Genomic DNA, 27,694 nt, shown 5'->3' on the forward strand with positions numbered 1-27,694 from the left:
GGTAGGGGATATTAGGGGTGGGAGGGAGGTTAAAGCAGGTGAGGAGAGAGTTACCCAAATGTGTTAAATACATGTAAGACACTGTCATTATTAAAAAGTTAACAGAATCATAAAACCTAAGACAAACATAAAAAGTTAGAAAGAAAATAAAAAGCTTAATGTAAAAGCATACTTTTCTAAGCTATATGTTTAGTTTTAATTATGTGTATTACTCATCTGAGTTCATGTATGTACATATGAGTGTAGGGGGATGTCAAATAGAAGGCATGGGACCTCCTGGAGCTGGAGTTACAGATTGCCTCCCTATGTGGCTTCTGGAAATGGAACCCAGGTCCTCTGAGATCCAAAACAATATGACCTCTTAACTGCTGACCTATCTCTCTAGCCCCACCATTCAAATCACGACCCAAGCATCTGGAACCTGGTTTTATTGTTCAGTTCCATTAGATAAAGATAACATTGTGAACAAAAATAGATGAAAAGCGATTTGGGTTGGGTTTTTTTGGGGAGGGAGGTGGGAATCACACAGTTTGCAGTAACCATTAACTCAAAGCACAGATAATCATGTCTCCCAGGTTAGGCAATGCTCATCATCCGCAGAGGAAGCCAAGAGGAGGATTGTTGGGGAGATCCAGGCTCAGTTACCTCAGGGTTCGACTGTGTCTCAGCAAGGTTCATCAATAAGTGCACAGAAATCCAGATATGATCTTTAGCAACCAATAAAGCTTCCACTCCTGTCTTTCTCCATATGCCCTTTCCTGATAGCATGGCAGCGACTGTGACGTCTTCAAGGTTACATTGATCACACCGTTGATCTTGCTGGAAGCTGTGTTTTGAATGTGCAATTTTGGCACATTAAGGTGATGTTTCTGGAGGTCATGGAGAGGGGACAGTGAAGCGACAGTACCACTAATAAGACATCACAGAACTATGAACCTTCTTGACTCTCGAAAAATCATGGGAAGTACAAAATATCCTTGACGGTGAACCTGGTTAATGGAACCAGTGTTCTGTCGGCCTCTGCAGTAAATACCTCGGAGGAGAGAAAGACATATAAAGTATGCAGTAAAGGAGCTTACTAGCCAGGAGTGTGAGACAAAAATTAAACACATAAAACAATCACAGAGCCCAGAATCACCGTTGTAATTAACTGCAGTTGTTTGCTGTGGTTCAGAAGTATAGATAGAACAGTCAAGAAAATATGCACGCCCATATGGAGTGGGACATTTCTACATATCAAAAAGTTCAGAGGTAACCTCGCTTCTCAAGACTTTCTCCATCTCACAGAATGCATTTACTTCCAAATGAATCAGTTTTATTGTTACCCGAGGAACTGTGGGAAGCAAGCGGTCCTTAGAATAGAGTCCAATAAAGAGTACATTGATAAATTCTCCCGGCCCTTTGGCATTGTCGCTGCTGGTGTCATATGTGATCAACGGGTCTCGTAAGACTGTGGTCCATACTGTTTTCCTCTGCACTGACACATGCACACCCTGGCTATGCGGGTATGGATGCCTCTTTTCCACAGCATCAGACATCTAGACATCGTGACAATCTCTTAACACACACCCTCCCACCTTCTGTTCTTCCCCCCACCTTCTTCCTTCCCTCCATCCGTCCATCTCTCTCTCTCTGTCTTTTTCCTTGTTTTCATCTTGGGAACCAACTCCAACATTGTACTACTGACCTACAGTCTCAGAATTTCGTTTCGAGACAGTGTCTTACTGAAGCTGACCTTGAATTCACTCTGTAGTCAAGACGAGTTCAACTCTAGATGTTCCTGCCTCAGACTCTGAATTAGCAGGCATCACAGGCTGCACCACCAGGCCTACAAGAATGTGCATTTTCATGAATGCTGGCCAGACGAGTGGTGATCTTAATGTGATAGGAACAAAAGTAGTTATAAAACGCAGGAATTTGGTCTTTATAAAGATATTACAGTAAAGAAAATTGGCAACGAAGAAATATTAACGGTATGAGCTTAAAGGTGTTGAATCCCAAACTTTAAATCCAAATGATATACAGTGCTATGCCAGCCTATCATTCAATTGCTACCCCACCCCAGAGATGTACTTACATTTCTTACTTATCAGGGTTATGAGCTGTAGAGGAGGGAAATCAGCCAAGAGTTTCAGAAAAAAGAGGCCTGTAACTAGTCTCATGCTTGAAAGTGTTGTCTCAGGCTTCTTCTACCTACCACTCTGGCAGGCCTGTGGTAACTGTGTGGGACTTGTGCTGAGCGAGACAATCTGCAGGATCTACCTCGGAGTTTCAGGAAACATACCCAGTGGAGTAAGCTTCGTTTTATTAAAAGCTAGATGTCTAGAAAACTTTTATAATTTTTACTCATCTTCTACTTTGAAGCTTTTTCTAATATATCCAGTAGCAAAAGTAAATGTATAGAGTTTTGCTCTGTTAAACATTCATCAAGACAGCAAATGCCAAACTGGTAACATTGGTGATTTGGAGGGAATGCACCCAGGAGGCTGGTGCATTTCTTGCCTTAAGGTAGTCAGTTGTACACAAGAGGGAGTGAATTTCGAACCCTTTGTTTATTAGCCTTGGTGGCTTTGTGGTGGGTGGATATAAATGCACGCCACCTTTACTTTGGTACACAGCAAAATTTCCTTCCCACGGAACATATACAATTTGGGATATGATCTGAAGAGAAGAGGAGATATTTCAGAAGGGAGACACAGACTATTTCTCTGGGAATCAGGGTGTCAGGGCATGTCTCAGGCAACCCTTTGAACAGTGACATGTCTAGTCCTTGCATAGCTTATGTGCGATCTGACTGAATTAGTATTTACAGGCTAACTCATTGCCATTCTTTGCTTGAATGTTAAAAGGCAGATAAAAATTAAGTCCATCAAGTGCCGGAGTCAAGCGACTCCTGTTCTTGACTCTAAAATGAACTCCAAATGAATTGACCTTCAAGTAATCAGATTTTGGGTCACTGGGAAATATATATTAGGTCATGGAATATATGTAAGGCCAGCTGGGCCATTCTGGGTGGAAGAACAGGGTGGAATAAAACCCCAAGCAGTGGGCTTTGCAGCACAGAGTGCTGAACTGTCAGGTTGGTTATTTTTTTTTTTTTTTTTTTTTTTAGACTTCGTAGCTCAGGCACCCGCCAAGCCAGAGATTTGCGATGAATAGCACCCATATTGATTTTTCCATAATGGAGTGTAAAAGAAAAATGGCTAGATTTTGTTGCAGGTATTTTCATGGGGTGCTAAATTGGAGGATTAGTTGCAAACAGCAGTACTGATAAAGTCTGCTGTCCATCTTGACGGTTGGGTCTTTCTATTAAAATGGCACATAAATAACCTATTAGATTCCCCCACCCATGGTAATTCAAATGCACCTGTCAACTTGATAAAGTGCTTGCCCGGAGGGAAGCGCTGTTTACATTTTCACTCCATTCTTCAGAAAAAGTGAGATTCTAATTATTTCTCCCACTGTAAATTAACGCTGACTATGATGGTTAGCATATCTCCGTGTTGTTCTATCGTTGGGAAAGTTAAATAATAGAACTGATTTCTCATCTATTACGCAACGTGCGTTTTTATGACAGGCTTCCCTGTGCTCCTCCCATCTCCTCTCGCTCTAAATGTTCAGTCATTCCGTGGCTCGTGGGCTCTCTGCAACTTTCTGATTTTTTTGCTTTTTGGGGCGTTTTCTTTCTTAGCCTTTGAGAAGTCCCCGGAGATGTTCAACTAGTCCCCAAACTTTGAACCACTTCCCAGACCTGCCTTTTGTCTTCCTTATTTCCAGGCATGTGTCCATCGTCCAACTGGCCATTATTTGTTCTCAGTGACCACACTGAGTCATCATTACTTGCCTCCTGGGAGACTTTCCTCATTACATATATCATGTGTGAAGGGAGATAATTTGTTCTATTTAGAATTTCAACCTTTCTTAGATACCAGTTAATTTCTTTTTTTTTTTTGCAAGAATTTTTTATTGGATAATTTTTATTTATATTTCAAATGTTATCCCATTTCTCTGTTTCCCAACCATAAACCCCCAATCCTATCCCCTTTCCCCTTCTTCTATGACGGTGTTCTCCCTCCCCAACCACTCACCCCTTCCTGCTTTCCTGCCCTGACATCTCCTACACTGGGAAATGTCTTTAGAGTAATTCATTTTTTCTTTTATTTTTGTGGTTATCTCTTGGCTTATATCTTGCTTTCTTGGTTACTATATATGGCACTAACCATGATTAAATTATGTTTCCTATCCTAGGTTCTTAGGACTTAGTGCATGTAGTTCTCCTCAAGCAATCCTATCCCCTACACATACACTAATTACCACCAAGGATGGGGAGTTCTTCATGGGGAAAAAAAACATGTAGGGATGCATGGTCCATATGAATTCTTGAAACAGCCTGATAAGTTACCTTAAGTAAAATTAACTATAATATTACTTTATAGCCCTAAATTCAGAATTTCCCCTTGTTTCCTGTATGCAGACAGTCCCATATTTGTCCACTGAAACTAGTTGACTCTGGATCTAAAAGATGTGTAGAAGACAAAGAATGAAAAAATAAAATTACAGCTATCACAGTGACTGACATTTTGAGACAGCTACAGATTGCTTCATCACTTGTGCTCTGTGCAGACTTTGCAGCTGTTCTCTTAAGGTGTCTCCAGGTGAACTGGTTCCCCAGCTGTTTGTCTGCCCCAGTTTGTAGGTCTCCAGCCAGCCTCCACCTGACTTAGTTCTAATGCCCATTTCCTCCAACAAGTAAGTTCTTGCAATAGTTCAAGATACCATTTGGTCAAGATATTGTTATCAAGAACATTGGCCAACTGAACTGGATGTTTTCAGCATGTACATTTAAAAAATATGTATATATTCTTCTGCTGAGCTAATTTAGCAAAAGTTGACAATACCTTTTAACTATAAACACAGTGATTTCATTATTTTTAATTCATTAGTTTAGAAATCAATTTTTAATAATGGAATTATGTCTTTAAAGGTTCTAATTTGCCCATCAATCAATCAAAGGTTATTACTGCATCTTAAAGTTTCCGTTTAAATCGTAAACCTTTGATTCTGTCTCAAAATTATATTTGTGACAGTGAACAAAAGCTTCAACTCCTTCCTGTCACCATTCTTACCAAGGAAGGAGAGATGTTTTGATTTTTTGCCTCTAAGTAGATTTAAGAACGAAATGGAATTGACATAACATCTAAAAACTGGACAACAAACTGTGTATGTATGTGTGTGAGCGTGTACGTGTGTGTGTGTCTGTGTGTGTGTGTGTGTGTGTGTGTGTGTGTGTATGTGTGTACATGGACCTAGGTACTCATAATGCTGATGAAAAAATAAAGCTCTAAGTTTGACAAAGATGCCAACAGTTTGTTATTAAAAAGTTGTATCTGCTTTTAGAGTCCTTCAACTGATGTTTGAAATCTACATTACAGCTTTTAGTGTGTGTGTGTGTGTGTGTGTGTGTGTGTGTGGGGCGGGCATGGAGGGAGAGGGAGGCTGGTGCTCCCCGCTCTTATCTAAATAGTGTCATGTTAACTAATCAGGAGAGAGTACCATCCTCTGTTGGCCAATATAAACAGTTTACAGACCTGGGAGCCTCTCTCTCTCTCTCTCTCTCTCTCTCTCTCTCTCTCTCTCTCTCTCTCTCTCTCTCTCCCTTATGCCTTCCTCCCTCCCTCCTTCCCTTCCTTCCTTCCTTCCTTCCTTCCTTCCTTCCTTCCTTCCTTCCTTCCTGATATTTGCTTATTTTATGTGTATGAGTGTTTTGCCTACATAGACGAGCATGTACCACATACATGCCTGGCGCCCATGGAGGTCAGAAGAAGTCGGTGGATCCATTGGAATAGAGTACAGATGGTAGTGAGCCACCGCGTGGGCGCTGGGACCTGGACCCTGGTCCTCTATAAGAACAACAAGTACTCTTATCTTCTGACCATACCTCCAACCTCTTGTTTTCTTTAGATAGAGAATATTCACTTTGTTCAGGATGTGTAGATCAACCAGAGTAGAGAGCCAAAAGACCAGGTTTCATTCTAGTAAATAATATCTTAGAAACATTTAAAACAGTTTTCTTTACTCTAGCATCAAGTGAGCAATGTTTGCTAACAGTGCTTTATCACTTGAGTCTTAATTTTATTGGTCTGTAGAGAGGGAGAGGGATGATTTTTGTTTATTTCTTTTGGCATCCTACTTTTTCAAATTAAAGCACAGGTAAGGGGGCGTGGCTTATCCCAGCTTTGATCTACAAGAATATAAAGTGAAACTACTGCCTCCTGGGCTATTATGTCACAAACCTGGGATATTTTCACATTTCTGTTCTAGTACAAACATACTCTGGTGCATATCTAAAAACTGGAAAACTCTTAGAAATCCCGGAGTCAGCTATTTCATGTGTAGCTGGTCTTCAAATGATAGAAATCTATCCAGGGCAGCTGGAGAGATAGCTCTGTGGATAAGGGCACTTGTTGTGCCTCCAGAACACAACCACCTATAATTCTACCTCCAGGAGATCTGATGCCATCTATGGTCCTCCACGGACACTACGTGCATGCACAAACCGGGAACACAGACATATACATGATTAAAGATAAAAATTTAGATATCAGTTTCAAGTCTAGACCTGGAACTCTCTTTGCTGAAGAAGACTGCATTCAGAGATAAGGAAGAGTAGAAAACTGAAAACCTAAGTTATTGTGTGATTGGTTTCTTATTTGTGAAATGTGTCTTTTACGGGCTTTGTTGTCACTCCATGTACAGTCAACAAACCATGATTACATGGTAGCTACCACAGGTGGCTCAGCCTCTGGGGTGATCTGTTCCATTCTCACCTAACCCTTGTTTCTTGGGTTTGGCATTGTGTCTGATGAAGTTTCAGACTATTTTTTCTCTAAAGAATATGTTTTTTTATTCCCTGGTTGCCTTACACGTTTTTTTTGGGGGGGGGGGTGCTCTTGGTGGTTAGACTGGGACATGTCTAAATAATGTCTATACTTTTACTCTATCTGCACTCTTTGGTGTTTGTTCAAGTGTAGTCCCACTTATTTGAAAGATTTCCTATCATTGCCTACTAACGTAAGTCTGTGGTGGTGATCCGGTCTCCTTCTGCAGTTGTGTTTGTGTGTTGGGACGTTTCAGAGGTTCCTCTATTCTGGTTGGCTTTTTGTAGTTTTCTTGCTCTTCAGATTGGTTGTCTCATTTTTGAATACTACATTTATTTTTAGAGGTGGGAACAGTAAACACAGCACAGCTGATGAAGTCGAGAGTCCATTCTCTTCATCGACCTCCGGTTGTCCCACGTGGCACCCAGTACTTCTACCCACTGAGAACTTACAGGAACCCCATTCTCCATTTGTTTTCTCCATTTACTTTTCTATCCTTCAGCCTGGATAATTCATTTTTATCTACTCAATGCTATTGTTTCTTTCTTCTGGTGTGTACAATTTGTCTCTTACCTGAATTAAGTTGCCATGTTCGTTACTATACTTTTTATTTATAGACTTTCTTCTTGGATCTCTTTTGTAGTACCCATAGACTGATAAATTTCCTTCCCAGTCTTCACATTCATTAGGGACATATATCAGTTATTTGCGTTACTTCTTTAAATTTAGACATAATAAGCATAGTGGAAGCTTTTAAAATAAAATTTCAGTTCTGCATCCTGAAAATTTTATTTTTTAATTAATTGTTAGTTAATTCGTTAATTACTACTTGTGTGTGTGCATTTGTTGTATGGTAATATATGGGGGGTTGTCACTCTGTATCTGAGGGGTTCAGGAAACAGTGCTGTAGAATCAGTACTCTCCCTCCGTCCTCACAGAGCTTCAGGATAAGACAGAGCTCACCAGGGATGTAATTCCAGTGACATCAGCTTCTGAGAATCTCACCAGCCCCTGCATAATTTCTTTTTTTTTATTTATTTTTTTTATTGACTTGAGTATTTCTTATATACATTTCGAGTGTTATTCCCTTTCCCGGTTTCCGGGCAAACATCCCCCTAATCCCTCCCCCTCCCCTTCTTTATGGGTGTTCCCCTCCCCATCCTCCCCCCATTGCTGCCCTCCCCCCAACAATCTAGTTCACTTGGGGTTCAGTCTTAGCAGGACCCAGGGCTTCCCCTTCCACTGGTGCTCTTACTAGGATATTCATTGCTACCTATGAGGTCAGAGTCCAGGGTCAGTCCATGTATAGTCTTTAGGTAGTGGCTTAGTCCCTGGAAGCTCTGGTTGCTTGGCATTGTTGTACCATCTAAGAATTTTTATTAATTGTTTGTTTCTTGATGCCACATTTTCCGGTTTTATTTTTAAATGTGTATACATTGCACGTTTTTTAGATAGTGAAATAACAAAAGACGAAGAAAAATTGTCATTATACATGAAATGACTAATTTGGTGAAAAATCTAAAAACTCTACTCAAAACTATTATAACTAGTAAATTATTCAGGAACACTGTAGAATAAAATATCAGTGTGCAAATAAACAATAGCAACTTTATATGTGAACTCTTTTGAAAAGAAATCACAAAAGCAAACTCATTGGCCATCTATAGAAAATACTTAGGAATTTGTTCAGTCAACGTGATGAAAGACACGTTAGCTAAAACTATTAAGCAATGATGAAACAGATAGAAGATGACAATAATAATAGTGTGAAAGGTAACTTAACTATACAAACTACCCAAGGCAATCTTCAGATTCAGTATAATCTCCATTAACATTCAGTGGAATTTTCACAGAAATGGAAAATACTAAATCTATATGAATCCTCAAATACGACCTAACAGGCGAACACTAGAGCATAACCAACCATGTGAGAGTCACCACATTTTCTCATTTCAAAATATACACCAAAGCTGTAGTGACCAAAACGGCATGGTACTATCATATAAACAGACACAGAGAGCAATGGGACAAATAGAAATCATAGAGATAAAAAGGAAACGTTTGTGGCCTTCAAAATGATGGCAAGAACAGGTATCATGGCACAGTGCAGCTCTTCAATAACTCCTGTTGCAAACTGGAAACTCACATTTAGAAGAGGAAACTACATCTTGGCCTGATAGCATATTCAAAACAACAACTCAGGGTGAATTAAGCACCCAAACATTATATGATGTAGTGTCATTGTGGCCATTTCATGCCAAATATATGTGAATTATATGTTATGTATCATAGGCACACACAACTTTAATTTGTTAATTAGGTTTCAATAAAGTTGAGTGTATTTCCTTTAAAGGTAAATAAATTACAAAATAAAAAAAAAAGAACAGTAAAACAAGACCCAAACTTCTATAGGTTTTTCCCCCATCTTTCTGAAGTTTCATGGTAGTCCAATGTTGTTCAGAGAAATTCTGAATCTTCTTTAGTTCTGATGAGTGGTTACAGATAGACATCCTATTGGTGGCAGGTGCTAATAAACTGGGTCACAAGAAAATTTCTGGGTAGCTCAATTGCCATAATTTCATTGGGTATATGTACATATATTACATATACATGAATATGTATGTATACATATATGCACACATATACCCATATATGCCTATATACATATATGCCTATATACACATATACATATATACACATATACACATATACATATATGTATCACACATATGTACATACATATATAAGCAAATACATATATGCTTATATACTTATGCACACATATACACATATATACATATGCACACATACAAATATACACATATACACACATGCACTATACACATATACACATGTACATATATACACATATATATACATACATAGATATACATATACATTTATCCCCTAACATATTTTTGACCAGGAAGATATCATAGAAATTATTTAACTGAAGTCACTTTGTTCTGCTTAAATAAGGACTTCACCAGTGTTTTTCTATTCTACAGTTTAGTTTTAAAATGTCTTTTAAAAGAAGAGCTGAAACCATTTAGAAGCTTGGGTCTCGGGGGTTAGAGAATCCAGGTGTCACATTTTGACGTCACTGTTTGTCAGCTTTTTTTAATTCCAGTTTCAGGTGATCCAATACTCTGTCCTGGCCTCTGTGGATGGCAGGCATGTTTATGGTACACATACATACACACATACACGTATACATGCATACATACATACATGCATACATACATACATACATACAAGCCAATCATACACATTAAGATCTAAAATAAATGGCTCTTTAAGAGCAAGATAGTCTTTTCTTAGTTGTACGGTTGGGTAATGCTTGTTTCAGAATGTACTGTGGTGTCAGAAGTAGATGTTTTATGTGCGTGTGAAGAGCTGGCTGTTATTCTAGGAGAGTTAGACCAGAGCAGTTTCTGATTTGTGGATGGTGTGGGTGGGGTGAGGTAATGAAAGAGTGGCTGAGAAGAGCTCCCTGGATTAGGAAACAGGGAGTTCAGACTTGCACTGTACGATGTTGGTAGAGAATTCACTTCACTGGCACTGTTGGGGAAATGAAAAACGCTGATACTAATATATACATTAATGTATTCATATATATCAATTTGAAAAAGTTATAGGAATTTGTAGTTGGCAAAAATCTAAACAGATTTCAGGAGCTTCAAAAACAGGCAGGATAGCAGCCAAACAATACGAAACAAAAACCCAGGTGTCCTCCTTTGAAATAGCTCTCTCTATTCATTTATTTACTCCTTTAAGAAATGAATATTTGGTATATCTTAGCAGCCAGGATCACCTTGTGAGGCTTGCACAAGAAGGGGAGAAAAGAACAAGCAGAGAAAGAACGTGCTTCGGGGGTTTGAGAGCGATACTTCTATGCCCAGTGTGATGCCAATGGCTGGGCAGAGGCTATGGTTGATGAACTACAGCCTCTCCCTTAAGGTGGTGGACCTCAGGAATAGATGACATTTGTAACAATAGTGACTGAGGAGGGCCACAAGGCACGTACACGTCTGGGGAGCACTCACTAGCACCCATCGCAAAGCTCGTGTTAAAGCATGCTCGGTGGGCGATAGGAGCACAATGGTCGCCAGTTCTCTCTAGACAGGCAGCCAGTGCGTGCCGCTTGACTTGGATTCAAAATAAGACCAGGCAGAGCCTAACTCTTCGATTCTTCATTCGCCTGCTTTCGTTCATTTCAGATGAGTTGAAAACAGATTGAGGCATACTTTATCTTGAAAGCAAAATAAAAGGCGCACGCATAGACCCACCATCCCTTAGCATGTGATAGTTCGGCATTTTTCTACCACTACAGAGAAATCAATTCAAAGAATGTGCCAATTATCAAGTATTCGCGGTGAGCATTGACAGCAGACCACTCTTAGAGACTGAAGTTTCCCGTGTAGAAAGAAAGGATTTACTATTTCAGTGCCATGGACATCAAAGCAGTAGTGATGCTATCGGCTTTAAGCTTTCCATCTCTCCGAATCCGGGTTCTGTGTTGCCCAAGCCGGCTTCCAATTCCCCATCTCAGGGGATCTTCCTGCCTTGGGACCTCAGTACCTTCCAAGTGCCATGGATCATAGGTTTGCATTATCCTATTTCCTTGAGCTCTATTTTAAAGGTGAAAGGGTCAGGGTTTTTCATATGAGTTAATAACTTAAGATTTCCTTACCAGGGATGTAGTGACATAGCTATGAATTTGAGTCAACTTTAGTCGGGCCCACGGGACCACATTTCAAATTGAACCCCAAAAACTAAAATTAAGAAGTTGGTCAGTTTTGTTTCCTTCAGATCCCAGGACTTCTGCAATTGGGTGTCTGAAGTAAACGAGTTCAATTACTATCCCTTAGTTCCTTCGGAGCATAAAGTAAAGCATAGATCACCTTTAAAGTTCTTTTACTGTTAGTAGAAGACAGAAACGTAGGCTCTAAATTTGAAGGTCTGGGTATTTTGTCTCATTTTCAAAAACGGTCTGGTTTGGGCACTCTGACTTTGAAGTTTTCCTTCCTGTAACTCTAGAGTAGAGAGTGGGTGTGGGAACCAGGGCTGGCCACATCATTTAGGACTACTTTGCATTTAAACAATGCCTTCACCATCTGTAGGATTTATCTAAAATCATAGTGGGTGGCTAGAGCGAACGCATGTCATTTTTTTTCCTTACTCTTTTCACGTCTGTCTCCAGTCCCACATCCATGGCCCCCAAATCCTCTCCCAACCTAGGATTCCAGGACTGTTAGTACTCTCTCCCTTTTAACCACTGTTGGCATGAACACAGAACTGGAAGAAGGGAGGGGTTGTTCTAAGCTGACGTTGGCTCTGAGATTAATCTGTAGGATGTTTAAAGATGGCCACAGTGCTACCATTAGGAACATTTGGATACATATCCAGAGGCAAAAACCATGGGACTACTGCCAAGACCTGCGATTTTTACCCCTTAATAAAATAGCACCCAACTTTCCCCTCGTATTTATTTTCTGTTGCTCAGAGTTTGAATAATGGATTAAACAGACATGAAATTGTTAGGGATTTTCTTGTACAGTAGTGTCTGAAGACAAACAGCATGTTTCCACTAGCAGATACATGGTGGAAAGTTGGTGGTCAGGGAAATCAGAGATACTCAATAGCAAATCATAAGGTAGAGTGTGTTCGCCGAAGCACATGGAGGTGTGCTTGCTCCGATGCCGTAATTAATCCCTATCTCAGTTGAGCAGAGATAATTTGGTATAAAAATATGACTTGCTGGCCATTCCATAGTCTACTACTTTTCCCTAAATTGGTTCAAATTTACTTAAGAACTCCTTTTCTGGTAGCTCTGTTAAAGAAAGAAAAATATTTTGGTGTAATCTTTGAAGTGTCCTTTGGTCTTTGGTTGTCAAGAAATTCACAAAATAAATGGAAAATTATTTCAAAAATCATAGATACTTATAGCTGTACAGAATTCAGAATAACAAGATGACAAGTCAAAGCATCAAATGGGAACGTTTTTCCAAGTTGCTGCGTGTGTGTGTGTCAGGTTTTAAACGTTTAAACCAGACCATGACTTCCATTGTCCTATGAGCCAGCTAGAGTCTGAACTCCAAAACTATTCTGCGTGAGTCAAGGGAGGACAACCATCATCACCTTGTGACAAACCAACTCTCCTGTCACATCTTCTGCTTTCTATGGACTGGAATTGACATTTTATATAAGACATAATCTTTGAATTTTTGACGTTTTTGTCTACCTTAGAGGATTGCTTTGCATCCCTTTGATTCTCAAAAGAATGGTGTGGTTTAAATGCTCCCCCTACCCCTGAAAATGTTCATGTACAATGACGAAGTTAAGCATTGCCTAAGTGTGAGAAGGTCAAAAACCTTTGCATTTTTTTAATGGATCAGGACCATTGCTGTGGGAACCAGCTAGTTAGTTCCAGACTGGATTTGTCATAACACCAAACATAACAGAGTCCCTTTCACTGTTTGCCTTCTGTTACTCTTGTACCTTCTGTAGTAGGCTCATGTACCACAAAAGCCCTCCCCTTTTCCGTCTTCCCAGCTGCCAAAACTGTGAGCTTAATGAACTTCTCTTCGATATAAATTACCCAGTCTCTGGTATTCTGTCACAGCAGCAGAAAACAAAGGAACACATTGCTTTTTTTAAGACAAAACAGTGCAAGCATTTCTGTAAAAGTGAACCTTTTACTAAGACCCCAACGGGGGTGTTTGGTTTTTTGGTTTTTTTTGTTTGTTTGTTTGTTTGCTTTGTTTTGTTTTTAACCAAATGGTCTAATACTAAATAAACAGTGAAGAAAATCACTATCATCAAGTACAACTCATTTGGAACTCTAACATCAAATCCACAGGAGACCTACTGCATCATCCGGGGTGACCTAATTTCCTGACCCTGGCTCCTTCTGCTTGGTTTGCCATAGTTAGAAACTGAACGTAAACACAAGCAAGAAAAGAAATCAATCCAAAAGCTATTAGAAAAAAATATATCTATGCCGTAAATCTACGTACTACTGCATAATTACAATAATATAAACAACTCCACTGTAAGGACGTTCGCATCAGACCTAATTTCATGCTGAACTATTATAATGCAATTAACAGCCTCATAGTCCTGTGTTAATTAAGCTCTGTTGTGAAATATGCAGTATTCGAACCTGTTCCAGCCTGTTCCATCTACCATTGAATCACAGCCCTGAACTTGCTCTCCTGCTGAAGAATGGATTTCATTTAAATTACAATATGCGGGGCTGGTGTGCTGTGATTGCCCTTTATGTTTTTATCTTCCAGACCCAGGTAAGCTTCAGCTTCCCACATAGGTTCTATAGGTGTAGTCTCTCTAGCCACTTGTCTCAGCAGATTTGTCAACTCTCTCTGGGCTTCCCCAGGATCGCTAGACATGTTTGATTGGTTTGATGAAAGAGACTTTAGATGACAGGAGAGAGACATAGGCACCCAATCTCAGATTATTTGTGACGTTAGAATAGAGTAACCAACATAGTATATGCTGACCCTATTCCTTTACAGAAGTAGAGTGCACTCTGGTTTTTCATGGAAGTCACTTATCTTGATAAGTAGTTAAGCCCTTATTCGTTATGAAAAATAAAAAAGCAAAAGCATGTTTAGAAAATGCTGGTTAGAGAAAAATCAAGTTCTGCTTCCTTCTTTATCTTTTTTTTTTTTTACTCTAGATAAGACTGTCCACATTGTGTGTCACTTGCCTTAGCAGCTCTCCCTGTTCTATTGCCTTTGTGGCCTGAAGTAATATTTAATGAGATTTATATGTAGACTTTTGGTTTGGATAGCAAGTATCACAAGGATCACTTTGACACACAGTTTGCTTCTCAGCAACTAGATTGAAGGGCAGAGATTTAAAAGACAAGTGAATATCGTGTTCACGTACACAGATTGTTCAGGAAAGAACTGCGTGATCTAAGGGGAGAAGAGTGGCTTCTTCATCTCTCTCCTCCTCTGTATCTGCCTCTGATCAGCTGCTCTTCGTGTTCTTTCTGTTATAAAACATTTTTTCCTACCTTGCCCTACTTTCTTAACCCTGGGGAGACTTTGCAAAGTCTTAAAGCCAAGCAGCCCTCTTCGCTGGAGGCTGTTCTTCGGTTTAAGATAGAAGATGTAGCAATTACCCGCAGGGTAGGGTGTTTTCACAGCCCCTGTGAAAAAGCTTAATACCTCTTCAGGTAACTGAAATACTCTTTTCTGTGAGGAAGTCTTAGTTCATTTAACTATTTCTGAATGGTGAGATGGACTTTCCCCCTTTATCTCTGTCACCTTTTTGGAAGGGGAGGTGACTCCATGACTCCATTTGTTCCTCTGGCTGCCTCTAGTATCCCAACTCTCCCATGACTTGCCCCCTGGAAGCTCTGGGGAAGAGCACAGCTGCTTTGGTAGACCTCTACAACCCAAATGCAGAGAGAAATATCCTCTAGTGTCTTTCCTAGTTAATCTTCAAAGAACCTTGAGAGCCCTGATGGGACCTTAGTAGAAAGGATGTACATTGGTCATTTGACTATGACATTGAAGTAAGGATGTTCCCGCCAAGACCCAAGATATAAAGAAAAAACTCAGAATCATCTAGGTAAGCACTGAGCTGAAAGGAAAACCCAGCCTCGAGAGTCATGTCCAAACATGTCGATACCCTGTGGCTGCACATTGAGGAGAGAACATAATAGGTGTGATCGAACATTGTCACAAATTCATGGGTTTTAGAGTCAGTGCTACCTGAACTCAAATCCAGTCTGACTCTTTATGGTTAGAGTCTCAGAGGTATATTTATATCTCCTAGGAACTGTCTGAGAGAGTCAAAATTTATCCATAGAAAGTAGTACAAAGGAAATAAAATTTTCTGCCTTATTACAGAGTTCTGTGAAGATGGACAGTATTTTATTACTTGGTATAAAAAAAGGGGGGGTTGGGTTGCAGTAGACACAGGAACCTGGGACTCTTACTAACTAGGTATGGGCAGATAGAGACATTGGGGTTCTAGGAACAGCCTTGATCCAAAACATGAAAACGAGCACAAGACTCTCTTCTGCTTCCCCAAGTGTCATAATCATGCCATGTGTGACATGGGGACACTTTGTGCCTCTTTTCCCAATGACAGAAGTTAGGAAATGATGATAAGTCTGCAAGGATGAGTACTGGCAGCAATTTGTCACATGATCCCATCCGTGATGAGTGGCCAAGATGAGTGCAGCTTCTTCTTCCAAATTGCTATTACTCATATCGACTCTCATATCAAACATCATGCAGCAAATGTATGGATCTATCTAAATGCATCTCTAGGGTTTTCAGAAAGATATAACTGGGAGAGGCTACAGTGGAGTTCAGACTTGCAGAAATGGGTTGACAGGCTGTATTGATGAGACAAGGTATCAGAACAGTGCTGGGATGGGGCTGCAGGAATCAGGGTTAGACTAAGGCTGTACAGTCCAACTGTGAAGTGAAATGCTAAACTGGGGACCCAGAACAGGAATTGTGGGATCAACCCCAGGTATAGATGGGTAGACTGTTGGGCAGATAGACAGTTGAGTAGACTATGTCAACAGTAGGGAACAGAGCTGAGCTGAAACCAAGGAATCCTCTGCCTGCACACACACACACACACACACACACACACACACACACACACACACACATACACACACACACCACCAGCTATTAGATGACAGGATGGTACAAGGACATGTCATCATGGTGTCGTGTCCATCACTTTATGTGGTCTGGTTAAAGGAGTTACATGTATTCCTCATCTGGCCTGATGTGTCTGATAAATTCATGGGCCTGGTTTCTCTTACGTGATATGAGTATACCCAAATGCCCTTACGATCTCAATTCTCCATCTTAAATTAATAAGGTGGCTCCCCTTTTACTCCACAAGCAATCACTTTTTGATGAGCACTGCATGGGTGGTGCCAGGCAGACAGTGTTTTTCTGGACCTCAGTCACCCTTCTTCCTCAAAGTCAAGCCAAAAGCTTCTGGGCAAATGGAGCCTCTGATAGCAAAGCACAGCCTCAGAAGCCAGTTTTAGTCAATACAGAGAGTCTTAGAGTAACACATAGGTTGATCTCAACACTCAGTCAGTTTCACCAGAGAGGGTGGAAGGAAAGCTTGAAGATTGGAATCAGAAGCACAAGAAGTAGGAGGTGCATCATGAGTAAGGGTAATGTCTCAGTAACATCATTGCATATCTGTGTCTGGTGTGCATTTGAGCAAGTTAACATTCCTCACTGGCTTTGACTATGAAATGGACATAATGCTATCAACTGTACAGCCTTGTACATGTTAAATTATATATATATATATATATATATATATGTATGTACATATATATGATGTAACTTATGTACACAAATATGCATATATGTAATGTATAGCCTTGTATATGTTAAATTATGTATATAACATTATGTATATACATATATGTAGTATGTCTGTGTGTGTAATGTTTGTCACTAAATAATGTTGGCTTACATTTCGACCTGTTTCTCACTACCTACTTTCTTCTTAGACATACTTCAGTGTCAGCCAATGTTGTCTCTTCTCTCTCATACCTCAGATTCCTGTGATCAAAGAAGAAAGGATGATGGGAAAACAAACTGAAGTGAAAAGGTGTGTGTGTGTGTGTGTGTGTGTGTGTGTGTGTGTGTACCTGTCTCTGTGTGTGTGTATGTGTGTGTGTGTTTGTGTGTGTTTGTGTGTGTGTTTGTGTGTGTCTGTCTGTCTGTCTCTCTCTCTCTGTCTGTCTCTCTCTCTCTCTCTCTTTCTCTGTGTGTGTGTGTGTGTGTGTGCGCCTGTCTCTCTGTGTGTGTGTATGTGTGTGTGTTTGTGTGTGTGTGTCTGTCTGTCTCTCTCTCTCTGTCTGTCTGTCTCTCTCTGTGTGTGTGTGTGTGTGTGTGTGTTGTGTGTGTGTGTGTCTACTCTTCACAGTAAACTTACAATTTGGAAGGAATCAGCTTCTCAAACAAGAGTAACTGTTAGTGTTCCCATCTTCTTGGAATAAGCAGTGCCATCCAAGGGAGGAGTGTAGCTGTTTAATGTTTAATATTTAATGTTGCATACCCAAAATACAGAGCCTCCACTTTTAAAATCCCAGATGCTACCCAATAACTTTTCTCTCATCAATATTTTGTGGTAGTTATGGTAATTACACAGTATTCCAGAACATGGCAAAACCTACTTTTATCCTTTTCTTTTTATTTTTTCTGCATGGGTTTGGAATGAAATGTTTTACATCTAGATTTCTGGGTCAGAAATGGGTTAATTCTAAAGGGGAGGAGAGCCTCATGGATAGCTCAAATGGTCTCAGAGCTGATGCAGCATCCATGCCCAGACTCCACAAGTAAACAAGAACTCCACAAGTTACCTAACAGGAAACATGGCCAGTAATGTCATCAGCATGCTATCGGCAGATTTAGAATTAATTGCATATGACCGTGCTTGTTACCACAACTGTGACCACAGTTCTAGTATAGTTTAACAAATGTCTCCTTTAGACATGCCCAATGATTTGATTTTTCTCCTTCCTCAGATCTGTTCTGACTGCTTGTTAGAAACCTCAGTCCCATGTCTAGCTAGCATCCTACCTCTCCAGACTCTACGTCAGAGATGAAAAGCTATGTCTATCCTGTCAGCCATTCTCCCTATGTAGTGTCACATGTCCACTTTGGGTACGATGGATACAAGCCTCTTTTCCTTCTAGTTGGTCCCATGTGCTGTTGCCTATGCTTTTGTGATTTTACCACGTTAGTTAATTAGTTCAACTTTATGATCTGTATCCTTTGTTATAACCATGTAGGGTGGACACCTTTACGATTAATCCTTGTAGTAAGATACAACTTCTGGCTCAGGCAGAACACGTTCAGATACATCCCTGTTCGGCACTTTAGCCTTTTAAATTTGTGGTCCATGACCTTGAGCTAAGCAAGCCCATAAATATGTCTACCATCTTTCTTTCTTAAATGGTATTCTTAAACCAGGCATGCTCAGTGACATGATTTTCTATACGTGTGTGTGTGTGTGTGTGTGTGTGTGTGTGTGCTTTCCAATTTTTAGACTTCCTTTGTTGGCAAAGAATATTAATAGTTCTAACTGCTGTGGTTAATAAGACTCTCTGTCTGTCTCTGTCTCTTTCTGTCTGTCTGTCTGTCTCTCTCTGTCTCTCTCTGTCTCTCTCTCTGTCTCTCTCTCTGTCTCTCTCTCTGTCTCTCTCTCTGTCTCTGTCTCTCTCTCTCTCTCTCTCTCTCTGGCTAAGTGTCTTACCATCCTATCCTCTGAGGTGTGATCCCATTGCACTTGGCTTCACTTCTGTCAGTGCAGTCTGTTTATGATTGACATTCAAACTGTCTGGAGACTTCACCACCCCTTCTGGCCTCACATCCTCCTAGAACAACATCACAGAACCCTTTCCTGTGCACTCTTGCCTTTCACTGTCTTTATTGGGACTAGGCCAGTGCGGGAAGCACTGGTGCAGTGTCTGTGCTCAAGACAATCCCACCAAGACTGGTCCATTGGCATCCATAATAGAAGCATAATGACCACACATGTTGAGGGATAAACATTACCTAATGTTTCAAAATATAGAGATGTTATGTAATTGGCAAATCAAGGTACTTTGCTAATCAGTCATGTCAAACACTTAGTATTTTCTCTAGTTTGAGATATTCATCATAGTCAAACTAGTTTCACCCTACTGGGCATTGGGTTTCACTAGCCTTCCTGCTAACTCGTCACCTGTTGACCAGCATCTCTCTTTTAGCTCATCTGGCAACCAGGAATCTCCTCTCTACAACTGTGACGTCAGCCTTTATTAGGTGCCATGAATCAATGGAACCATGCCTTCTTGATGCTGGCTCGTCTCACTTAATGTCTTCCATGGTCCATGCTGATTAAGAAAACAGCATTGTTATCATTTTTACAGCCTCATATTATTTCATGTAGTCTGTATAACACATTTTCTTCATCCTTTCAATAGACAATTACATTCATTGCTTTAAAAAGAAAGAAAATTTGGACTTTGTCTAGAAGAAAACTCCCTTGTCTGTACGTGTCACAGTCAAACTTTGTAAAGTCAGTCTGTGCCTATGTTCCTGCAAACCCCTACAAAACTGGGTTTCTTAAGCAATACTTATATTGACTCAAAACCTGCTTTTAATCTCATAAGATCTCTATCTTTTCAGTCCTTTGAATACTTTCACGAAATTTATGACTTCGTCTTCTGCCCATCCATATTTTAATTATAACTTTTTTGGCCCCAAGGAAAAATATTTCTCGCTGGCTAAAATTTTATGAGTTTATTGTCAGTTTCAGACTTGCATTAACTAGTCACTGGGCAGAATTTTCTTTTATTATTATATCTTTCCATGTTCTTGGATATTTGCGGTACTCTTAAAGAGTTGTTTAAGAGGAGTTAGCATTTGTTTTGTGTTTTGAAATGGGCCTTCTGGGTCACTAGATGAATATTTTCTGTTTTGGCAAACAAATGTTAATGCAGAAAGGATCCATAGAAAACTTGGCTAAGTTCTAAAAATATGGACATCTTGGAATATGAAAATGGGGAATTGTAGAGCGTCAGTATAGCTCAGGAGTTGAAAGACAAGCAAAACAAAACAACAAAACAAAAAAGGAAACCAGAAGTTTTATTAGCCACACACGAATTTTAAGGAGGTAAAGTCAAATTTTCAATGGCAATATTTTAAACATTGATATGGGCACATCATTTCAACTGCATTATAATTCAGTTAACTTAGTTTAACTCTAATATAATACACAGAATGTGTCCCATTAGACAATGATATTGTCACCTGAGGAGCCTTATTAAAAAATAAAATCCAGCACGTCCAAAGTTCCAGGATTACCAGGAAGACAGTTAGTAGTCCGTGCATTCACCATACAAACCTTGCCCTGTGTACTGCAGGGAATCTCTGTGGACTGTCATTGGCCGGTTGACTTAGTGATCTGAGAACTCTGACACTTAGACATGGCAGCGCAAACAAACGGAAAGAGAGCGCCTTCCTTCCGGGCGAGAAGGCGAGCACACCCGTTCATAAAACCATTTGTAAACATTTTTGTTTTGCAATCTACGCCATCATCCTCACAACCTGCTTGATCTTCCTGCCTTGGGTGTGGAAGCCAATTACAGCTTCATCTGTGTAGAATTAACTTTGTGGAGCTCACACCAGGGATTTGTCTGTCTTCGCTACTTAGATGTATGTCAGGGAAAACGCGGATGGCCCATGGAGCCGAGTGAAGGCACTGCGGACCGCAGACTTTCAGATTTACTCTAAATTTGTGTAAAACTGGCTATTGTTCTTGACAAATCTTAATGACCTTTTTTGCTTTTTTTCCCCCTCTGGGTATGGGGAACTTGGGGGGCTCTTGGGGCCTCCTTAGGTGGCAGTGCACGATTACATCTGCAAAAGCCATGACACCGAGTCCAATGAATCCAGCTGTGACCCCCAGCAACAGGATGAAACTTTGGAGTCTGCAGTTGGCACAAGAGGGGTTACTTCCCACATATCGGTATGCACCGTTTATCCCAATGGGTTTCAAGAGCTTTATCGCCATTTTCTCAGGCTCCCGGATGGCGCCATCATTGAGGTATGTATTATGGAAATACCAGAAGGCAAATGTTCTGTATGTTATAATTCATTAGTATATATTACATATTAATATATTAATTATATATCTTAATATATATATATGCATGTTTAAATGTGTGGACTCAAACCTGGTGTCAAACACGTCAGTATCACTGGGCACATAGATAAAACTAGTATGTGTAATACTGTAACAAGTTTAAAGCTGCCTTCTAGTCTTTGCCTACAAAAGAACATGAGAGAAAGATAATGAAAGTTTCTGTTTATAACCCTATTAGGGGAGAAATACCAGGAAAAATAAAAGGAAATCACTAAGAATCCTACTTGCGTCCGATTTAGTTAGGTGGTACTTACAAACATGAGTAGGCTGGCAGATGAACTCTCTGAGTCTGTACTTCAGGTGTGCACAGTCTTTCACTCAAAGGAATCCACAAACGGAAAAAGATGCTGGCATTTCATTGCTCCCCTAAGGAAAGTTATAAAAATATCTAAATCTCCCCATCTCTAAATCTCGAGGAATATTTTGAAAATGTCACTGGGGATTGAGCTCAAAGTCATGTTTTCTCATTGAAAAAATGTGTTAATTTTTCAGAAGACTGATTTTGAATTTAAAAGCTCATGTTATGTCAGATTCATAGAATCCAAATTTACAGTGATTTCCGTCCTGGGTGTGCTGCATTCACACAGATATTGCTTTAAGGGGCATCTGAAGAGATGTCAGGGTGGAAACGAAGGCTAGAGAGGAAAAGCCACACAGCCTGCCGGCCACTGAATCTGTCTGTCCCACAAAACTTGAAGCTGACCAAGACTCTGTGCTTTAAGACTGATGGGGGAAAAAATCAAAGAAACAAAAATAAATAAATAAAAACCTGTCACTAAGTCTTGAAGTTTCAAATTGTTCAAAGCCCAGTTTTGCAGTTAGGGTCTAGTAAAATATCAGCTCGAGGAACCTCACAGGCACACTCCTGAGAGGAAACACAGCAAAGTTCTCCGGGAAGCCAGCCCTCTTCCCTCCCTGGCCATGAGAGAAGGTCATGAGTGAATGTCAGTAAGACCACAGGTGAGTTAGTTCCCACTACATCCAACATGTCCCATGTGATCTTCAGAGTGGGGGCTGGCTGCTCTCAGCTCTTTTGAACGATCTACCTCAGCTTCTGAGACATTACTGTGGAAGTCTTTTTTAAAGAAAGAAAGAAAGAAAGAAAGAAAGAAAGAAAGAAAGAAAGAAAGAAAGAAAGGAAGGAAGAAAGAAAGAAAGAAAAAAAGAAAGAAAGAAAGAAAGAGGAAGGAAGGAAGGAAAGAAAGAAAGAGAGAAAACAGTATGAACTGACGTGATTTCACTTTTTAAATTTGCGGAAGTGTGTTTAAATAAATGCTTGCTACATGAACTGAAGTGGCGTGAACTGGGGGGTGGGGTGCACAGGTAGATTTTCTGCTCTACAATGTTATGCTTCTTCTATCACCTGGCTGTAGTGCCAGGAGGGAAGTGTCCTAGTCCCCTGAGCACAGCGGCCACCAGGGCCCTCCGTTCCCTCTCTCATTCTTTTGCTCCATAACCTTGGCTTAGTCATTTCTCGCTATGCCGCCTATTTCCTGATCTGTAAAACTGGGTTATGCATACTGATGTTACCTAGCTCTCGGGGGTTTGGCGTAGATTAATGAGATAACATCTGCAAGGCACTCTTAGCTCTTTTTCAAACAGTACAGTAAGGATCGCAAGGTATTGCGGACCTTGTCCAATTAAATGCGTTCACCCTTGTAAGCATTCCTACAAATAATGATAACATTACACTAAAAGCAAACTAAGCTTCCAGAAGGCCTGGGTGGTGGGCGGTAGGCACTAGAGCCCACTGACTCTTCTTCCTTTTGCTTTCACAACTTGCCTATCGCAGTAAGAAGCAGTGGGCCCGCAAGTGGGCAATTGGTAGTTCTTTTTGCACAAATGAAACCCCAGCAAATAGAGCCCCTCCCCCATTGTTTATTCAGGTCACAGAATGTGCGCTGGCTCCTGCCCCCTCTTCTCCTGTGCTTGTGATAGACCCATTCAGGCTTTTCTTCGTCTGTGTCCTCTGCCATTCTTTCTACCAACAAATGTCCTTGCATTTTCCTAATGCTTACAGGAATGCTGGGTTAGCTTTTGCATACTTGCTCCTGGGATGAGTTTGGGTCCCCTAGGTGATAGAATCCTAGAGCTAATTGAGGAGTAGACACATTTCCTGGCAGTACCTGGCCCGCTCTTCATAGCTTTACCAGACTAATCTCTCTTCTGACCTCACAAAGATTTATAATACGAAAGATTTATAATTATGAATACTTCCCTCCTTCCCTCTTTCTCCTTCCTCTTCTCGCTTTCTTCCCCTCTCTTCCTCATCCTCCTTCATTCTCTTCTCTCTCTCTCTCTCTCTCTCTCTCTCTCTCTCTCTCTCTCTCTCTCCCCCTCCTCCCTGCCTCTTTTCTCTTTCTATTCCCATCTCTCCTACTCTCTTTTCTTTCCTCTATCCTTTCGAGAAATACACTAGCCTACAACACCAGCCCTGCTAGGTGTGCTATGGATCTTAAGAGTGAGAAAGCCTCGAATTGAAAGGGCTTTGAACCCGGTCTTTCAGAGTCGTAACAAGGAACACAATTTATGGTTTTCAAAATATAAAGAAATCTCTAACGTCAGCAAACAGGTAGGTAGATGACAGTTCAGGCTTAGAAAAAGTCCCTTAAGCTTTTAAAGTGTTGGTTCCTAAATGATCGGAGACGTGTCCTAAGTCAGTGTGTCTGTGCTAGATACTGAGTTGACACTCAAATATAGATAATCAGGCTTTACTGAATCTAAGTTCTAAACTCTGCTACTAGTGGACCTACCATTCTGTGGGGTCCTTTTCACTAGCCCTTTGGGGAGCCTGGACCAAGATAGGATGTGGACCTACTTACAGATGTGGGTGAATTTAGGCCATACTCCGGTCAGATATTCTGTATAATAAAAGAATCAGTCCACGGAGTCTGAGATTCATTTACAAACCAGACAGGACACTTAGTTCAAAATGGCAGTCTCCCTGCCCCCTACGCAACTTGAACTTTCCCCTTTAAGGTTTTATGGTGGCTTTTTGAAAGAGGGACTCTAGTGTCTCAGGTCCCCTTTGTATTGACAAAGCTATTATTTGTGCAGTAATGTGTCTCCTAAATCTGATAAGAAGTATAAGCCAGATATTAATCATTTCCCGTTTAAAAAAAAATCCCAATTAAAGGTTAGCCTCTTGGCGTGGAAACAGTTACCTTCAAATCTATTTACCTGCGAAGATATTCCTTTTGAAAAGAACAATCTTTGCACAAAAGAGGTCAGAAACGGACTTTCTATGAAAACCTGTTTGTAGTGTTTTCCTGCCGGGCTTGTGCCCCAGGATGACAGTCTTTGGCTGTCCGGTGTGCTTTGTCTATTTTCTCCCTCTCCTATTTTTAGCAGCCTCTCTGGACGAGGTATATTTTCCCCGGGTTTCTAGTGAGTAACGTTTCATCTCTTTGTTCCGTAGATAGTGTATCTTCAGATACAGCACAAAGTTACTGTAAAGTTTTTTAGTTCCGCAAAACCTAGAAACCCAGGCAAGCCTGGTGGAGATTCATCAAGTTACAAATAAGCTTCCTGTTCCCAGGGTAGCAGTCGCAATTAAGAAAGTCCTTGGAGCATTGGTTGGGGTGGAATGGGAAAATGGATTTTTGTCATTAGAGGCGGTGTCGCCTGGTGGTCTGAGTGGGGAACTGGGAGCCAGGAACTCGGCGATCTAAGGAGGCCCAGCTCAGCCCTCCTGGAGGCTTCCGGCAAGCAGCTCGGGTCTCAGGAGGCCAACCTCACCTACTTTGAATCTCCCATCTGAAGAGCTCCTTACCCAGGGCCAGGGGATACGCAGCAGGAAGCCTGATTCCTTGCCTGCAAAATGAGAATATTAATACTTGCCTAAATAACAGATTAACCAATTAGTATTAGCATTCTGCTGATAGAAAACAGCAGGAGAAGGAAGGAGGGAAGAAAACCCAAACTCGATTTTATGATTAGATGGGTTTTACTCAGCTGTGGGTGCTTTGACGAGCAGGAAACCCAGGGCCCACAGTGCAAAGAGCAAAGTACAGAGAGGCCGGAGCAGACACCAGAGGGAAGGCCTGGTCTGAAGGTCCGCGGGAAGTCTGTCCTTGAATCCAGTGATTTGTAGAATGAAAGTCCCAAATCATTGGGAGTTTCTCTGTTTGAAATATACGACATTAATTTCTTCCAGATATGATAATCAGGAGTATCGTCATTTCTCATGTAGTTGTTCTACAAATATCAACCTGTTCTAAGAACCCGGGGGACGGGGTGTTGCATGACAGAGAGGCAAAAATGGTTTTAATGAAGAGAAGGAATCACTAAGAAAATTCAGGAATGTGGGGCCTGTAGACAACATTCCTGAAGCTGAAGGAAATTGTTGGTATTTTGCATTTTCAGGAAGAAAATTGCCCCATTAGCTTCTCCCTTTGTTGAAAGACATTGCTGGGGGGGGGGGGGTGCCGCTCTTGTGTGTCCTATTCTGCATAGCTTTACGTGGCCCTGAAGATTATTATACTACAATAAACTCACTCAAAAGTGGAAGAAAGAAGCATTTTCCATCCCTCAAATTTAGAGTCTTTGACCTTTTGTGTGCAACACCTGTACAGGAAGACACAGCCTGTCTTTTGAGCACATTATGCTTTTGTGACAATACACGCTGAAAGAAAACCTTAGCAGCAGACGGCAGTGGCTTCGAAAAAATGTCGCTACGAGTGTCAACTATACCAATAGCTTGTATTGCTGGCTTTCAGATTCAAACTTAATAATTGCAATTTCTATTGATTTTTTTTAAAAATAAAGTCCTTAATGTATTTTGCTTTTTCCTTTCAAGAAGACAGATTATCTACTTTGAATAAGCTGTAAAGTGTTGTCATTCGGTTCTGTCTAAAACTTAAGCACCCTTATGAGCTAGATACTAAAGACTAGACTATAAGAACTCAATAGAATGCAATTACCAGGTAAGTATTGGGATATGATTGTCCTGACAAACCAGAAGGAAAAGTCTTGGGCAGATATATTTACCAATTATTTAGTTCGATTTGACTTTAACGCTCCTCAGAATAGCACCCGGGAAACAGATGCTACCTGCACATACCTATCAGAAGAGTGTTTTTGCAGTAGTTAAGTCAGCATAACTCGCTCTGCTTTTCTTGTCTTCCACAAGACCAGGCAAGACAGCTCTCACATCAAATTTGTCTCACCTTTCCTGGTATTTTTTTTGGTATGTGTGTTTGTAACACTGAGAAAACTATACAGCGAGATTTAAACACATCCCTTAGCCTGTAGACCCCTTTTAAGGAGCGCAGTCATTTATTTTAAAAAGCTGCTTCGATTATCAGGTGAAAATACTTCTCTGGGCCAGACCGTCCTTACCACGGATGTGCATACTTTCCTTAGGAAAGCACAAGGATTATTTTGATTCTGTTTACTGTAGACGAACTTGGGCTCGTGCTATGTAGAATGGTTTTTAATACACTACGGATTTTTCATAAAGAACTGGCATTGCTCAATCCTATATTGTGTCTGTTTTGTTTGTACTCATATTTCTCATATTTCTGGGCAATCAGTCTTTAGAAATTCCTGTAATCTACAAATTCTCTGCATACAAGAAATAAATTTATATATGCCTACCAATTTGTGCATATAAGAGAAAAATAATCCACTTTCTCAACTTACTCTTGAATACATAATGAGCACAATATTAGATTTCCTTTGAATTGCCAAGTCATCTGAAATTATAAAATCTGTAGTAAATAATTGTTCTACTGCATTCATGTCTACCAAAAATATAGACCTGTGCTTGTTATATTGAAAAGGAAAACTTATCTGGATTCTAAATCATAAGAATTATTTTAAAAGGCATTTTAAAACCGTTTTGAAATAGTCCAAAAGTCGCCTTAACATAAGAATTAAAATAGGTGGTTAAAGATTTAATACAAACATTATACAAGTAGGAAACTAAATCTGTAGTACACAATTTACAAATATTAGATGCCTTAAATTGATTAAAGCAAATTTCTTTTAAAATTTGTTTATTTTTCCCATACTAAACTGAATTTATAAAAAGATATTCAGGATAACAAATGGGAAAAAAAGTATACACTTCTATTACATTATTAACCTCAATT

The 27,694-nt window shown here is 40.3% G+C and overlaps 1 protein-coding gene across 1 annotated transcript in view; it reads left to right on the forward strand.

Moving 5' to 3' along the window:
- Ofcc1 (orofacial cleft 1 candidate 1) overlaps positions 1-27,694 on the forward strand; it is a 311,719-nt gene that overhangs the window by 274,980 nt on the left and 9,045 nt on the right. The window contains 1 exon segment of the mRNA XM_087591945.1: positions 21,294-21,500. Within this exon segment, the coding sequence (XP_087448071.1) occupies positions 21,294-21,500 (207 nt within the window).

The sequence above is a fragment of the Rattus norvegicus genome, chromosome 17 (assembly GCF_021556685.1).
Source record: "Rattus norvegicus strain SHRSP/BbbUtx chromosome 17, alternate assembly SHRSP_T2T, whole genome shotgun sequence".
NCBI classification, from domain to species: Eukaryota; Metazoa; Chordata; class Mammalia; order Rodentia; family Muridae; genus Rattus; species Rattus norvegicus.